General features: G+C 46.4%; 3 protein-coding genes and 1 non-coding gene across 5 annotated transcripts; 3 read left to right on the top strand and 1 right to left on the bottom strand.

The window, feature by feature from the left end:
• The first annotated feature begins 225 nt into the window (after window positions 1-225).
• On the top strand, window positions 226-1480 carry LOC103639296 (dirigent protein 24). Its single transcript, XM_008662061.2, has one exon. It carries the CDS (start codon window positions 241-243, stop codon window positions 1303-1305), a length of 1065 nt encoding a protein of 354 aa, XP_008660283.1. The 5' UTR covers window positions 226-240; the 3' UTR covers window positions 1306-1480.
• A 261-nt stretch (window positions 1481-1741) lies between these two features.
• On the bottom strand, window positions 1742-5015 carry LOC100273781 (uncharacterized). 2 transcript variants are annotated; one of them, NR_158616.1, is made up of 7 exons: window positions 4403-5015; window positions 4001-4148; window positions 3822-3901; window positions 2961-3044; window positions 2811-2869; window positions 2492-2584; window positions 1742-2379 (listed from the first exon to the last, which is right to left on the bottom strand). NR_158616.1 is itself a non-coding variant. In NM_001365800.1 (7 exons), exons 1-7 carry the CDS (start codon window positions 4952-4954, stop codon window positions 2188-2190), a joined length of 1224 nt encoding a protein of 407 aa, NP_001352729.1. In that variant the 5' UTR covers window positions 4955-5015; the 3' UTR covers window positions 1793-2187. The 2 variants fall into 2 exon arrangements, 1 of the variants encoding a protein (NP_001352729.1); NM_001365800.1 differs by having other exon boundaries at window positions 1793-2379; window positions 2795-2869.
• A 339-nt stretch (window positions 5016-5354) lies between these two features.
• LOC103639295 (uncharacterized) lies at window positions 5355-7588 on the top strand. The gene is made up of 3 exons (XM_008662060.4): window positions 5355-6123; window positions 6254-6550; window positions 6642-7588. The coding sequence occupies exons 1-3, from the start codon at window positions 5569-5571 to the stop codon at window positions 6681-6683; spliced, it is 894 nt and encodes a 297-aa protein (XP_008660282.1). The 5' UTR covers window positions 5355-5568; the 3' UTR covers window positions 6684-7588.
• A 1232-nt stretch (window positions 7589-8820) lies between these two features.
• Window positions 8821-8894, top strand: TRNAR-UCG (transfer RNA arginine (anticodon UCG)). The gene has a single exon. It is a non-coding gene; the product is annotated as a tRNA-Arg (tRNA).
• The last annotated feature ends 7717 nt before the right edge of the window (window positions 8895-16611 follow it).

Here is a 16611-nt window from a genome sequence, read left to right as displayed (position 1 = left end):
AGGATGCTACTAGGTGCTAGTGCGTTCACCTGCTCCAAAGGGAAACCACTCCTGCAATGCAATCAGCACCTGCCCGTTCGTCCCTGACCGGTCTGAGCGCAGGGATATGTGGGCGCCACGCACGCCTCTTTTTCCCTCCCAAGTCCCAACCGCACCTCTTCTTCTCAGAGGTTTAGGTTCCTGGGCGCCCTCGCACACACAACTAATGCACAACACTGCCATCAAACCACTCTACTCAAGATGTACAGTACCCACGGCTGGCTCTCGTCATACCCTGCACGGCTCCTATATAATCCTGGCATATCGCAGCGACATGCACAGCAACAGCAAGCCCCACAGTCCTCGCTCTTCTCCACCTACGCTACGCGCCTTGGTGCCTTGCGAGACATGGCCAAGAACGCGGTGCAAACCGTCAGGGCGGTGCTGTGCCTGGTGCTCGCTCTTGCTGTGGCGAACTGCGCATTCGCTGGTCGTTTCCTCGACGACGAACAGGCTGCGGCTCCCCTGCCGGCTGACCCCCTGCCCGCCCCGACGGATCCCCCGACAGACCCAGCCGTGGCGCCAGCGGGTGCGGGTGCGGGTGCCGCCGCGACGGGCAACGCAGGAGCCGCCAGCGACCACCCGCTGACGTTCTTCATGCACGACATCCTCGGCGGCTCGCAGCCGTCGGGGCGCATCGTGACCGGCGTGGTGGCGAGCGCGGCAGCCAACGGGCAGCTCCCGTTCGCGCGCCCCAACACCAACATCTTCCCGATCCAGGGGGCGGTGCCGCTTCCGCAAGGCGCCAGCAGCCTCATCAACGGCAACAACGCGCCCTACGTCGCGGGCCTCGGCGGCACGTCCTCCGCCGTCGTCCAGAACAACGGCAACCCCGCCAACGGAGGCAACAAGAACATCCCCTTCGTCAACGCCGGCGACCTGCCGTCCGGCGCCACGCTCCAGAACCTCCTCTTCGGCACGACCACGGTCATCGACGACGAGCTCACCGAGGGGCACGAGCTCGGCGCGGGGGTCGTCGGTAGGGCGCAGGGCTTCTACGTCGCCAGCTCGCAGGACGGCACCAGCAAGACCATCGTGCTTACCGCCATGTTCGAGGGCCCCGAGGCACCGCATGGCGGCGACACGCTCAGCTTCTTCGGGGTCCACCGCATGGCGGCGCCGGAGTCCCACATCGCCGTCATCGGAGGCACCGGCAAGTACGAGAACGCCAAGGGCTTCGCCGCCATCCAGACGCTGCATCCTGGCGACGAGCACACCACAGACGGCGTCGAGACTCTACTCCAGTTCAACGTTCACCTCATATAAGCCGCTCCATTACCATTATTATATCGACCATTCGCACTTCCAGCTTGTCCTTGCAGCAGTTTCGTGCAAGGGATTTGCTAAAAATTCAGGTGACTGAATTTTAATTTCCTTTCCGACGACAGTTATTATACATATTTTATTCTAATAAAACAATATATCAACTCGTTACAATTTATATTAGCATAATCTCTAATTTTCAAATCAAAAAATTAGAGATCATGTCTACATAGATTACAACAAACTGAATCTGTAATTTTAAAATAAAATAGAATAAATACCCCGTTACATAAAATTATAAGCCCGGCCGATTAAATATAACCTATATTGGCATATAGATAATTAACAATTATTTTTATAGTCAGACAAGGACAAAAAAACTCAGGATACAAAAACAAATCACAAATCATAAAATCACAAATTATAAAAGTAACAATTTAAGGAACCATAAAATAACTATTTGTTTGTTGTACAAGAGTAATAAAATCACCTAAAAATTCAGACACGAAATAGAGGACATGTGTAGCATGAGAATATGGTATCATCCTACGTAAAATGGACGTGGATGGGTTTCAATAACATCAGAAAGAGAGAAAGAGGGACTAAATTTATGTTGACCTCTCACTGTTCGCTTAAAGGCAACTATGGAATTCTATGGCGAAGTTTATGTATCGAAGAAACCAGAACCAAAGAACAGATGTCCTGTCACAAAAAAAAATTGCCCTGGAGCGAGGAAGAATTTTTTGGCAATTAGTCGTTCATCTGACCTTTGTCAAGGCCTTCAGCCTTCATGGCACCAAAAGAGATCTGTCAGTAGGATACAGTGTTCTGAGACTGGTGGCGTCTGCTCCTCATTTCCTTTTCGAAACAAACCTCTGCTCCTCATCATTTCTCATCCATGATGCGTTTCTGGAAGTCCGAGACCATACGCGGCAGGCCTTGTTTTAGTGAAACTTGGGGCTCCCAATTGAGAAGAGATTTAGCCTTCGAAATGTCAGGTTTTCTCATGTGCGGATCATCCGCAGTATTGGGTTTGAACTCGACAGATGCACCTGGGTCGATTGTTTCTTTTACCACCTGCGGCAAAAAAGTGCAGTGTCATGACTCATGATTCCTGGTAGGCTGGTAGGCATATTGGAGACATGAAGCCGTGGTATTTCGAAAGAAGAATGGATACCAAATTTCAGACCTGTGCAAGCTCCAGCATTGTAAATTCTCCAGGATTCCCCAAGTTGAATGGTCCAATATGGTCGCTTTCCATTAGAGTTACCAACCCATCAACCTATAAATTTATAGATATGTAAATTCTTCAGGTTTGAATGTGGAAAACGTGAACTTTCTGCAGCAAACCAAATCTTTAAACAAAAACTGATTTGTGAAGAAAAAATTTGAGGAAAATAAAAAAGACTGCATGCTACTCAGTATAATTTTGTATAAATAAAACTGAAACTTCTGCATACAGAAAGAGACACAAAAAACATGGCGTAAGTACCAAATCTGAAACATACTGAAAACTTCTAGTCTGTTTTCCATCGCCATAAACTGTCATTGGTTGTTTCCGCAAAGCCTAGAAATGAAGCAATGCCAACTTTAAGCAGTGCTGAAGTTCTATGATAATCCTCTTCTCCAATGCATCAGAATCACAAACTGAGACAAACCTGTGCAACAAAGTTGCTAACAACTCGGCCATCATCTAAACACATTCGAGGGCCATATGTGTTAAATATGCGTGCAATTCTCACCTGAGGGAAGCACAGTATGTCAAAGTTTGCTCTTCAAGAAGAGAATAAAGATAAAGCACACAGACAACTCGTAAGCATCATTGCAACATATAAACAAAGATGTACTAAGATCTTGACAAATTGAAAATCAGCCATCAAATATTCAAAGTTCAGATAATCAAGGGATCTGGTTCATTAGCACTTGAGTGTAATGCAATGTCCCTTCCTGACTTCCCTCCCATCTATAAATACTGTGTAATAATATACTATTTTGAATATCCACCCTAGAGAAGAGTTCTTTCTTTATTCTCTCGAACACTTAAGACATCTTTTTCGAACTTAACAATAGACCATTTTTTGGGCGGTGGGCGGACTTAATGCCACATACAATAAAGATATTCATTTTTTTGAATAACAATAGACCATTTTTTGGGCGGTGAGCGGACTTAATGCCACATACAATAAAGATATTCATTTTTTGACATATCCATGTCCTAGTATACTAAATCATAATTATTAAAAAAATTTAAATGTATGCAAACGGTAATTGATCACTCATGCTCAATATTTGAGATTTGGAGAATGGTAAGTACTTGAAATAACACATATGAAAATACCTCCTCAAAGTCGATTATTACATCTAGTTCAATTGCAGAACTTACCAAATATTGACAACTAAACAGTTTTGGTGCTTATTAAATACTGACATGTAACAAGTAGGTTTGAAAGGTCCTATTGCCAATAAGGTAACCTTTGTTAGACTTGGATACCATAATCAGAAACCGAAGCTTTATTTACCTCAACACCAGCACCGCGGTGGTAATCCATGGTAAGAGTTTCAGCTGTTCTCTTCCCCTCATCATAACAGCTCCTAACACCTGCACAATTATAACATAGCAAGGTATATCGCAATGCATAGGACTGGAGAGACTCAGATGGGCCATATATACTCCTAAGATATGACAAAATTAGCACACCTATGGGATTGACATGTCCCCAGTAGCTCTCCTTCTGTGGATGCTCAAGAGGATCACCATACACTTCACTGGTACTAGTCAACAAGAACCGAGCCCCAACCCTCTTAGCCAGTCCAAGCATATTCAAGGTCCCCATGACATTTGTCTTGTACATAGTTGGTTAAAGAAACAATTGAAGAAAAAAAAAAACAGACAAAATAAACAGATGTAAATACAGGCTATTCCCCACGCAAGCACAAAACTACAAATGCACCCCCACGCTCACCTTCACCCCCATGTGAAATGTGCATCACAGAAGTCGTATCCGTGTCCATAAATAAACCAATAAAGACAAATATAACGAATCCAATTTCTGTGAGGATGTGGACGAATTATGCGCGGGCAGCGGAGCGGGGAGGATATGATGGTTTTGATGGGGTTGAACTTGTAGTGCACGGGGGATGCGGGGCAGGCGAGGTGGTAGATCTGGTCGACCTCTAGGAGAATGGGTTCGACGACGTCGTGGCGGATGAGCTCGAATCGCGGGTTGCCGAGGTGGTGCGCGACGTTGTCCTTGCGGCCCGTGAAGAAGTTGTCGACGACGATGACGCTATCCCCGCGGGCGAGGAGCTTGTCGACGAGGTGGCTGCCAACAAAACCCGCGCCGCCGGTGACGACGATGCGCAGGGAGGGCTTCCGGACACCGACGGGGAGGCGGCGCGCGGAGGAGGAGGCGCCGCTGCTGCGGGGGTTCTTTCTGGCGAAGGCGGCGGTGATATTGGTGGCCGAGGAGGATCCGGCGGCGGAATGCGGGTAGAGGAAGAAGAAGGACGAGGCTAGGAGGAAGCCGAGGAGGACGAAGAGGAGGCGCTGCTCGCGGAGGAGGTAGGAAGCGAGGGTGCGGGAGAGGGAGGTACGGTGGTGGTGCGGGCGGTGCTGCTTGCTAATGCTGGACTGCCGGTGCAGCTGCTTCATGGCGGGGTGGGCGCACGCTCTCGCCGGAGGGGGAGAAGAATGGTGGCGGAGTGAAGAGGAGAGGGAGGCGCGCGGGGGTGGCACGTGTGGTGCGGACTGCGGAGGCGGTTCGGCCGGCGGCCCCGCAGCTGCCTAATCGAATGCGATTCTTCCTGCCGCTGTGGTTTGTCCTTGGCTCCCGCAGATGCCGCACGTGCGTGTGGAATCGTTCTATCTTTTAGGCCCTGTTTGGATCTTATTGGATTATAAAAATCCAGTGCAAAAAATCTCATACGCATTCAAACGGGTCAGATTTTTAGAGCTACAGTATATAATCTGGGCCAAAATCTACTATCCAGGGTTGGGTGGGTTAAAAGGTGATTCTGCAGCCCAGCAAACGGTGAAAAGACGACAATGACCCTGAAAATCCAACTCTGCATCACACCTCGATGTTTCTCGTCTCCTCCGCCAAACATCCAGTTGGTTCTCGCGCCTCGCCCGCCGGTCTTCAAATCCAATTTCTGACTTCACGAGAGCTCGCCTGACCTCTTCCCTTCCTGTGCTTCCCTCCCTCCGCTTTCCCCAAACCGCTCCCTGCTCAAATCCATCGCTCCCTGTAAAATCTTCTGCTCCCAATGGAGTTCTTTGCTGCCACTGGTGAGGACGACGACTCCATCGACACTTCCAACCTACCGGCCAAACAAGCATCCTGGGAGTTATCCCCCCAAGCTAGCCGCTCCATGGGTGTCCCTGGAGCTCATCTTCAAAGGGCTGCTGCAAACTTCAATAGCTTCGACCTCAACTCTGAGGCCCCAAACTATGGAAGCTTCACTCAATTAGTTCTTTCTCCATCCATCCCCAATCCAGATCTCGAGTTTGGAGCAGGTCGGCGTGGCAAGGTAGCTGGTCAGCACTCTGTGTCTCCAAGCCATGCTGCGGCACCGCAAAAATCTTGCAGAGTGGACACCACATCTGTTGCTAGAAATCCCATAACCATGGGCGCACATGGCGGGCATCACCGTTCTGTGGCATCTCTTTGTGGTGCCAAGGCGTCCAGACTGCACCCTGAAATTGGTAGCAAGCATGGGAATCTTGGTGTAGGTGCAAGTTCCAATGTCACAGCACCATCCTTGGCAGACACAGACCACGCACAAGACATGGAGGACGAAGTGGTTATCGATGCATTTTCAGTGAGTGTTTTTTATCCAATCCTCATTAATGTCCAGCCTCAAAATAGTTTGCACATAGTTGTTGTGTACTGCTCTATAATTTACTTGCAATTATTTAGTTTGTTTTATTTCTTATTCAACTCGACACTAGAATGGGGAGCACTATGACAAGGCTAACTGGAATTCCGAGAACACTAATGTGTTCTGTGACCTGTGTGTTGAGGAGATGCGCGCTGGGAATCATAGCAATGGTTTTCTAACAGCGAGAGCTTACAAAAACATAGCTGAGAAGTACTTCTTCACCACGGGGTTGCGACACTCTAGGCAGCAATTTAAGAATAGGTGGCAAGCCTTGAAGAGAATGTATAATTTCTGGCTGTGGGTGAACAAACAAACAGGTCAAGGCTCTGTTTTTGACGATGACGCATTTTGGGAATCCAATACTAAGGTAATTGGTATTTTACAAAAACGACGACTCTTGATCCACTACTTTTGTTAACTAGAACTAAGGTAATTAACACTAATACACAATTGTGCAGGGACAATCCGAGTGGAAGAAGCTTAGGTACGCCCCCCCCTGAATGGATCGATCAATTTGAAATCATGTTTCAGCATGTGGCTGTTGATGGATCATCTGCATGTATTCCTGGAGAGCAGATTTTCAATAAAGGTGGTTGTGGTGACAAAAAAGATGTCGATGGCAGAAAAAGAGTTGGGCAAAGCAGCATATGTGCTACCAGTCCACAGAAGAAAACAAAGAGCCCTATGGTGAGGATCATGAAGGGAATATGGGAGACAATGCAAAAGAACGCAGCGGCCACACAGAAGGCAGTGGATGGTGATGTGCAATCAGATTCGATCAAAAAAGCCATGTCCTTGGTTGTAGAGTGCGGAGCACCAGAGGGGAGTGCAGAGCATTTCATGGCCAGCCAGCTGTTTGCGAAATCAGCCTATCGTGACATCTTTTTTACCTTAACAACCAAGGAGGGAAGGCTGGCTTGGTTGAGGAGGTGGTGTCAGTCAAGGAATGTCTATTAGTTCGTATGCTAGTCATGTGTATGCAAGTTTAAATTGTGTGTTTATGGATGGTAGTTGTATATTAGTTGTTGGATGTGTCTGCTTTTGGTTAGGAGTATAAAACCTCTTCAAACTAGCTGAGATTGCTTTTGGGTTGTAAGATAAAACATGTGCTAGTGGAGTAATGGTTACTCATGGCTAGTCAACTAGTAGTGGCTGCACATAATGTACATATGACGTTGCAATAAATCGTACTATTATCTGTACATATTAGATTGTAGTTGCTATTTGTGTTACATGTACAATGTGTATGTCTAACTGATATAGGATGTAATGTTCCTTTTCAGATGGACTCCAGTTCATCTGATGAAGAAGATATAAGAATCAATTTCGCACTGCAGCAAGGAAGTCTCATACAACAATATGGGGCAATAGCGTGTCTATTTGGTGCGTACTACAACGATAAATTTATGAACAAATCTATGCAGAGACAACCTAAATTGCATAGGTGCCCTTGATGGCACACATGTTCCAGTTGTAGTTCCTGCGCCAAAATTGCTTCAATATGTGGGAAGGCATGGATATGCATCACAAAATGTGTTGGCTATTTGTGACTTTGACATGCGCTTCACCTTTGCTGTCGCGGGATGGCCTGGATCAGCACATGACATGCGTGTTTTCAACGATGCAATTCGAAAGTATGGCGATAAGTTTCCTCATCCTCCACCAGGTTAGTCCTTTGTTATTTTTGTTTGGTAATTCATAAAACTTGTGATATGTTAGTGGCTTTAAGTTTTAACTCCTAATATTTGTGCACACTTGTAGGCAAATTTTATCTTGTCGACTCGGGATATCCCAATCGACCAGGATATCTAGCGCCGTACAAGGGCACAAAGTACCACTTGGCCGAGTTTCGACAAGGATGTAACCCTTGCGGAAAGAAGGAGGTATTTAATTATGTGCATTCGTCTCTTCGCAATGTTATTGAGCGAGCATTTGGCGTTCTCAAAATGAAATGGAGGATCTTGTTGCACCTACCGTCATATCCTTTGGAGAAGCAAAGCAAAATAGTACTTGCATGCATGGCTCTTCATAACTTTATTCGAGAAAGTGCGATGCCTGATATGGACTTCGACATATGTGATCATGATGACAACTACATGCCGATGGAAGCGCCAATTTCATCTCATAGTAGAGGTAGAAGCGACCAGTTAGGTGATGAAGATCATAATATGAATTTGTTCCGTGATAATTTGGCAGATGCTTTATTAGCTATGCAATCATGAGAGTACCAATGTAAGGGTCAAACATGTATGGTGTTTAATAACTTCTGTTCACTCCATGAGGGTGTAACTATTTTGTGTCATCAATTATTTTATTCTGAATATGTACTCTATAATTTACTTGCAATTATTCAGTTTGAATATGGCACAAATGGTTTGAAACTGTGCAGCTGTGCACACAAAGCAGAAAAAGGTAGGGGCAATAATGGAATCAGTGTTGAATATATAGCTCCAAATATCTGGGATTCAAACAAGCTGGATAGAAATAATGCAGAATCCGTATACTGCAGAATCCAGGATTTTGAATATATGTATCTCGTCCAAACGCGGCCTTTACTTCCCCGGCCGAATACAACATTGTCCTCCGAACTTTCCTTTATATTTTATATATGTTTAAATAAAACCAGCATCATTCAACGACCGCATAGCGCAGTGGATTAGCGCGTCTGACTTCGGATCAGAAGGTCGTGGGTTCGACTCCCACTGTGGTCGCTTTTTTAGTTTTCACCTTTTTCCTCTCATGCATGGTCCCCTTTATTTTGGTTTTTACCTTTTTCTCCTGATGCATGCTCCCCTTTATTTTGTGTTGCAATAGTAACAGTTGTTTGCAATGACATAACAAGTCTGCTCGTTCTATTTTGTATTTGTTCTTTTCTTCTTATGCATTTCCCCAATTTTGTTTGGAAGAAGATAATAAGGATATTGTCGGGGACCATAATTAAGGGTACCCCCAAGACTCCTAATCTCAGCTGTTAACCCCCATCAGCACAAAGCTGCAAAGGCCTAATGGGCGCGATTAAGGTCAAGGCTCAGTCCACTCAAGGGACACGATCTCGCCTCGCCCGAGCCCAGCCTCGGGCAAAGGCAGCCGACCCCGGAGGATTCACGTCTCGCCCGAGGGCCCTCTCAAGCAACGGACACACCTTCGGCTCGCCCGAGGCCCAGTCTTCACATAGAAGCAACCTTTGCCAGATCGCCACTGATAGTCGCCTAGGGGGGGGGGGTGAATATGGCGAAACTGAAATTTACAAATATAAACACAACTACAAGCCGGGTTAGCGTTAGAAATGTAAACGAGTCCGTGAGAGAGAGCGCAAAACAAATCGCAAGCAAATGAAGAGTGTGACACGCGGATTTGTTTTACCGAGGTTCGATTCTCGCAAACCTACTCCCCGTTGAGGAGGCCACAAAGGCCGGGTCTCTTTCAACCCTTCCCTCTCTCAAACGGTCCCTCGGACCGAGTGAGCTTCTCTTCTCAAATCAAAGCCGGGAATAAAACTTCCCCGCAAGGGCCACCACACAATTGGTGCCTCTTGCCTTGATTACAATTGAGTGTTGATCACAAGAGCAAGTGAGAAAGAAAAGAAGCAATCCAAGCGCAAGAGCTCAAAAGAACACGACAAATCTCTCTCGCTAATCGCTAAAGCCTTTTGGAGAATTGGAGAGGATTTGATCTCTTTGGTGTGTCTAGAATTGAATGCCTAGCTCTTGTAAGTGGTTGAGAAGTGGAAAACTTGGATGCAATGAATGTGGGGGTGGTTGGGGTATTTATAGCCCCAACCACCAAACTTGACCGTTGGTGGAGGCTGTCTGTTCGATGGCGCACCGGACAGTCCGGTGCACACCGGACATGTCCGGTGCCCCAGCCACGTCACCAATGCCGTTGGATTCTGACCGTTGGAGCTCCTGACTTGTGGGCCCGCCTGGATGTCCGGTGCACACCGGACATGTACTGTTCCATGTCCGGTGCGCCAGTATGGGCGCACCTGCCTTCTGCGCGCGCTGCGCGCGCATTAAATGCATCGCAGGTAGCCGTTGGCGCCGAAATAGCCGTTGCTCCGAGGATGCACCGGACAGTCCGGTGCACACCGGACATGTCCGGTGGGCTGGCGAGTTCCGGAGGCCGCGCTTCCTTGGAGCACCGGACATTGTCCGGTGTACACCGGACAGTCCGGTGAATTATAGCGCGCCGGCCTGAGAAATTCCCGAAGGTAGCGAGTTCGAGTTGGAGTCCTCTGGTGCACCGGACACTGTCCGGTGGTGCACCGGACACTGTCCGGTGTACACCGGACAGTCCGGTGCCCCCAGACCTGAGGTGCCTTCGGTTGCCTCTTTGCTCCTTTGTTGAATCCAAAACTTGATCTTTTTATTGGCTGAGTGTGAACCTTTTACACCTGTATAATCTATACACTTGAGCAAACTAGTTAGTCCAATTATTTGTGTTGGGCAATTCAACCACCAAAATTAATTAGGGACTAGGTGTAAGCCTAATTCCCTTTCAATCTCCCCCTTTTTGGTGATTGATGCCAACACAAACCAAAGCAAATATAGAAGTGCATAACTGAACTAGTTTGCATAATGTAAGTGTAAATGTTGCTTGGAATTGAGCCAATCTAAATACTTACAAGATATGCATGGATCGTTTCTTTCTTATTTAACATTTTGGACCACGCTTGCACCACATGTTTTGTTTTTGCAAACTCTTTTGTAAATCCTTTTCAAAGTTCTTTTGCAAATAGTCAAAGGCAAATGAATAAGATTTTGAGAAGCATTTTCAAGATTTGAAATTTTCTCCCCCTGTTTCAAATGCTTTTCCTTTGACTAAACAAAACTCCCCCTAAATGAGATCCTCCTCTTAGTGTTCAAGAGGGTTTTGATATATCATTTTTGAAATACTACTTTCTCCCCCTTTTGAACACAATAGGATACCAATTGATAATATTCTTGGGAAACACGAAGTTTTTGAAATTGGTGGTGGTGCGGTCCTTTTGCTTTGGGCCCTTACTTTCTCCCCCTTTGGCATGAATCGCCAAAAGCAGAATCATTAGAGCCCACGAAATGCTATCTTCCCCTTTGGTCATAAATAAATGAGTTAAGATTATACCAAAGACAAAGTCCTTTTGCTCTCTCCCCCAAAGATGGAGAGTCTCTTGGAGCGACGGCGAAGGATGAGTTACGGAGTGGAAGCCTTTGTCTTCGCCGAAGACTCCAATTCCCTTTCAATACACCTATGACTTGGTTTGAAATAGACTTGAAAAACACATTAGTCATAGCATATGAAAGAGACATGATCAAAGGTATATAGAAGAGCAATGTGTGCAATTTAACAAAAGAAGTTCCTAGAATCAAGAATATTGAGCTCATGCCGAAGTTTGTTAAAAGATTGTTCATCAAGAGGCTTGGTAAAGATATCGGCTAATTGATCTTTAGTATTAATGTATGAAATCTCGATATCTCCCTTTTGTTGGTGATCCCTAAGAAAATGATACCGAATGGCTATGTGTTTAGTGCGACTATGCTCGACGGGATTATCCGCCATCTTGATTGCACTCTCATTATCACATAGCAAAGGGACTTTGGTTAATTTGTAACCGTAGTCCCGCAGGGTTTGCCTCATCCAAAGCAATTGCGCGCAACAATGGCCTGCGGCAATATACTCAGCTTCGGCGGTAGAAAGAGCGACCGAATTTTGCTTCTTTGAAGCCCAAGACACCAAGGATCTTCCCAAGAACTGGCAAGTCCCCGATGTGCTCTTCCTATTAATCTTACACCCCGCCCAATCGGCATCCGAATAACCAATCAAATCAAATGTGGATCCCCGAGGGTACCAAAGCCCAAACTTAGGAGTATAAGCCAAATATCTCAAGATTCGTTTTACGGCCGTAAGGTGAGCTTCCTTAGGGTCGGCTTGGAATCTTGCACACATGCATACAGAAAGCATAATATCCGGTCGAGATGCACATAAATAGAGTAAAGAACCTATCATCGACCGGTATACCTTTTGATCCACGGACTTACCTCCCGTGTCGAGGTCGAGATGCCCATTGGTTCCCATGGGTGTCTTGATGGGCTTGGCATCTTTCATCCCAAACTTGTTTAGAATGTCTTGAGTGTACTTCGTTTGGCTAATGAAGGTGCCCTCTTGGAGTTGTTTCACTTGGAATCCTAAGAAATACTTCAACTCCCCCATCATAGACATCTCGAATTTCTGTGTCATAATCCTACTAAACTCTTCACATGTAGATTCGTTAGTAGACCCAAATATAATATCATCAACATAAATTTGGCATACAAACAAGTCATTTTCAAGAGTTTTAGTAAAGAGTGTAGGATCGGCCTTTCCGACTTTGAAACCATTAGCAATAAGGAAATCTCTAAGGCATTCATACCATGCTCTTGGGGCTTGCTTGAGCCCATAAAGCGCCTTAGAGAGCTTATAGACATGGTTAGGGTACTCACTGTCTTCAAAGCCGGGAGGTTGCTCAACGTAGACCTCTTCCTTGATTGGTCCATTGAGGAATGCACTTTTCACGTCCATTTGATAAAGCTTAAAGCCATGGTAAGTAGCATAGGCCAATAATATGCGAATTGACTCAAGCCTAGCTACGAGTGCATAGGTTTCACCGAAATCCAAACCTTCGACTTGGGAGTATCCCTTGGCCACAAGTTGAGCCTTGTTCCTTGTCACCACACCATGCTCATCTTGCTTGTTGCGGAAGACCCATTTGGTTTCTACAACATTTTGGTTAGGACGTGGAACTAAATGCCATACCTCATTTCTAGTGAAGTTGTTGAGCTCCTCTTGCATCGCCACCACCCAATCCGAATCTTGAAGTGCTTCCTCTACCCTGTGTGGCTCAATAGAGGAAACAAAAGAGTAATGTTCACAAAAATGTGCAACACGAGATCTAGTGGTTGAGAGCACCTAGAGGGGGGGTGAATAGGTGATCCTGTAAAAACTTAACTTATAGCCACAAAAACTTGTTAGGGGTTAGCTCAATAATTGCCAAGTGGCTAAAGAGGAGATCTTGCACAATACGACAATCACAGAGAATTCAACACAGAGGAGACACGGTGATTTATCCCGTGGTTCGGCCAAGTACAAAACTTGCCTACTCCACGTTGTGGCGTCCCAACGGACGAGGGTTGCAATCAACCCCTCTCAAGCGGTCCAAAGACCCACTTGAATACCACAGTGTTTTGCCTTGCTTATCTTTATCCCACTCGCGAGGAATCTCCACAAATTGGAGTCTCTCGCCCTTACACTTAAGATTCACAGAGAAGCACGGAGTAAGGGAGGGAAGCAACACACGCAAATCCACAGCGAAACGCGCACACACACGGCCAAGATTCGAGCTCAAAGACTATCTCATAGTTTCTCACAAGAACGGAGCTCGAATCACTTAGAATAACAAACGGATGCGCAAAGACTGAGTGTGGATGATCAAGAATGCTCAAGAGTTGCTAGGTGTGCTTGGTTTACTCCTCCATGCGCCTAGGGGTCCCTTTTATAGCCCAAAGGCAGCTAGGAGCCGTTGAGAACAAATCTGGAAGGCCATCTCTGCCTTCTGTCGTCGGGCGCACCGGACAGTGTCCGGTGCCCGATTCCTTTCCTTATTTGGCGAAGCCGACCGTTGCAAATGCGGGAGCCGTTGGCGCACCGGACATGTCCGGTGCACACCGGACAGTCCGGTGCCCCCTTCCGACCGTTGGCTCGGCCACGTGTCTCGCGCAGATCGCGCGGCCGACCGTTGGCCCTGGCCGACCGTTGGCTCACCGGACAGTCCGGTGCACACCGGACAGTCCGGTGAATTTTAGCCGTACGCCGTCGGCGAATTCCCGAGAGCGGCCACTTCGGCCGAGGCAGCCTGGCGCACCGGACACTGTCCGGTGCACCACCGAACAGTCCGGTGCCCCAGACCGAAACAGCCCCTTGGCTGTACACAGCCACCTCTTTCTTTTTCTTCCTGTTTCCAATACTTAGACAAATATATTAGTACACAAAACCAATGTACTAAGACTTAGAAACGTACCTTTGCTCTTGATTTGCACTTTATTCATCCATTGCATAAATTCACATTTAAGCACTTGAGTTGGCACTCAATCACCAAAATACTTAGAAATGGCCCAAGGGCACATTTCCCTTTCAATCTCCCCCTTTTTGGTGATTTATGCCAACACAACATAAAGCAACTAGAACAAGTGCAAAATCACTTCAAATAACACTTAAATTTATTTTGATTCATTTTTGGCATATATGGATCATCCTTTGCCACCACTTGGTTTGTTTTTGCAAATCAAACTCAAATCTCTATCTCTAAGTCAAACACACATGTTGAAGCATAAAAAGAGTCATTCCAAAAGAGATTGATCAAAGATTTCAAAAACTCCCCCTATTTCCCATAATCAACACTTCTCCCCACAAGAAGCCAACTTTTGACAAGAGAGACAATAAGAGACAATAAAAGAGTTTGACAAAACACAAAGCTCTATTCTACTATTTTCAAAATCTCACAAGTGGTAGCTGATCCATTTATCGCTTTGGCCTTTATTTTCTCCCCCTTTGGCATCAAGCACCAAAACGGGATCAATCTTGGCCCCTTAACCCCATTGCCTCACCAAAATCTTCATAAGAATACAAAGGCAATAAGAGTCTAAAGATGAACTTGGAATAAGTTACCCTCTCATCGGAGTGCAGTGGAAGTCTTTCATGGTCCAAGTCCACCTTTTTCCCTTTCAATCCTCCTTCGAGACTAAATCATCAAACTCAAGCACATGGTTAGTCTCAAAGGGTCAAGTTGTAACACATCTCCCCCTAAACATGTGCATCACTTTGCAACGGACTTGTGAGGTCCAGAGAGTGTTTGTACAACTTGAGCACCATAATAGGCAACAAAATGCAAAAAGGAACATGATCAAAAAGCATAAATACATGTATGCTACAATTCAATCCAGGTTCCGCGAATCTAAGACATTTAGCTCACTACGCAACCTGCAAAAGGTCTTCTCATCTAGAGGCTTAGTGAAGATATCGGCTAGCTGGTTCTCGGTGCTAACATGAAACACTTCGATATCTCCCTTTTGCTGGTGGTCTCTCAAAAAGTGATGCCGGATGTCTATGTGCTTTGTGTGGCTGTGCTCAACAGGATTCTCCGCCATGCGGATAGCACTCTCATTGTCACATAGGAGTGGGACTTTGCTCAGATTGTAGCCAAAGTCCCGGAGGGTTTGCCTCATCCAAAGTAGTTGCGCACAACACTGACCTGCGGCAACGTACTCGGCCTCAGCGGTGGATAGGGCAACAGAGGTTTGTTTCTTAGAGTTCCATGACACCAGAGACCTTCCTAAGAATTGGCACGTCCCCGATGTACTCTTCCTATCGACCTTACATCCAGCATAGTCGGAGTCTGAGTATCCAACTAAGTCAAAGGTAGACCCCTTTGGATACCAGAGCCCGAAGCAAGGCGTAGCAACCAAATATCTAAGAATTCGCTTCACCGCCACTAAGTGACACTCCTTAGGATCGGATTGAAATCTAGCACACATACATACACTAAGTATAATATCTGGTCTACTAGAACATAAGTAAAGCAAAGAACCTATCATCGACCGGTATGCTTTTTGATCAACGGACTTACCTCCTTTGTTGAGGTCGGTGTGTCCGTCTGTCCCCATCGGAGTCTTTGCGGGCTTGGCGTCCTTCATCCCAAACCGCTTTAGCAGATCTTGCGTGTACTTCGTTTGGGAGATGAAGGTGCCGTCCTTGAGTTGCTTCACTTGGAACCCAAGGAAGTAGTTCAACTCGCCCATCATTGACATCTCGAATTTTTGTGTCATCACCCTGCTAAACTCTTCACAAGACTTTTGGTTAGTAGAACCAAATATTATGTCATCGACATAAATTTGGCACACAAACAAATCACCATCACATGTCTTAGTGAAAAGAGTTGGATCGGCTTTCCCAACCTTGAAAGCATTAGCAATTAAAAAGTCTCTAAGGCATTCATACCATGCTCTTGGGGCTTGCTTAAGTCCATAGAGCGCCTTAGAGAGCTTACACACGTGATCGGGGTACCGTTCATCCTCGAAGCCAGGGGGTTACTCCACATATACCTCCTCCTTGATTGGCCCGTTGAGGAAAGCGCTCTTCACATCCATTTGGTACAACCTGAAAGAATGGTGAGCGGCATATGCTAGCAAGATACGAATGGACTCTAGCCTAGCCACAGGAGCGAAAGTCTCCTCAAAGTCCAAACCTGCGACTTGGGCATAACCTTTTGCCACAAGTCGAGCCTTGTTCCTCGTCACCACCCCGTGCTCGTCCTGTTTGTTGCGGAACACCCACTTGGTTCCCACAACATTTTGCTTCGGACGAGGCACCAGTGTCCAAACTTCATTGCGCTTGAAGTTGTTGAGCTCCTCCTGCATG

This window comes from Zea mays, chromosome 9 (assembly GCF_902167145.1).
Source record: "Zea mays cultivar B73 chromosome 9, Zm-B73-REFERENCE-NAM-5.0, whole genome shotgun sequence".
In the NCBI taxonomy this organism is placed as follows: Eukaryota; Viridiplantae; Streptophyta; class Magnoliopsida; order Poales; family Poaceae; genus Zea; species Zea mays.
The sequence above is the reverse complement of the archived record's forward strand: the minus strand, read 5'-3'. Positions and strand labels throughout refer to the sequence as shown.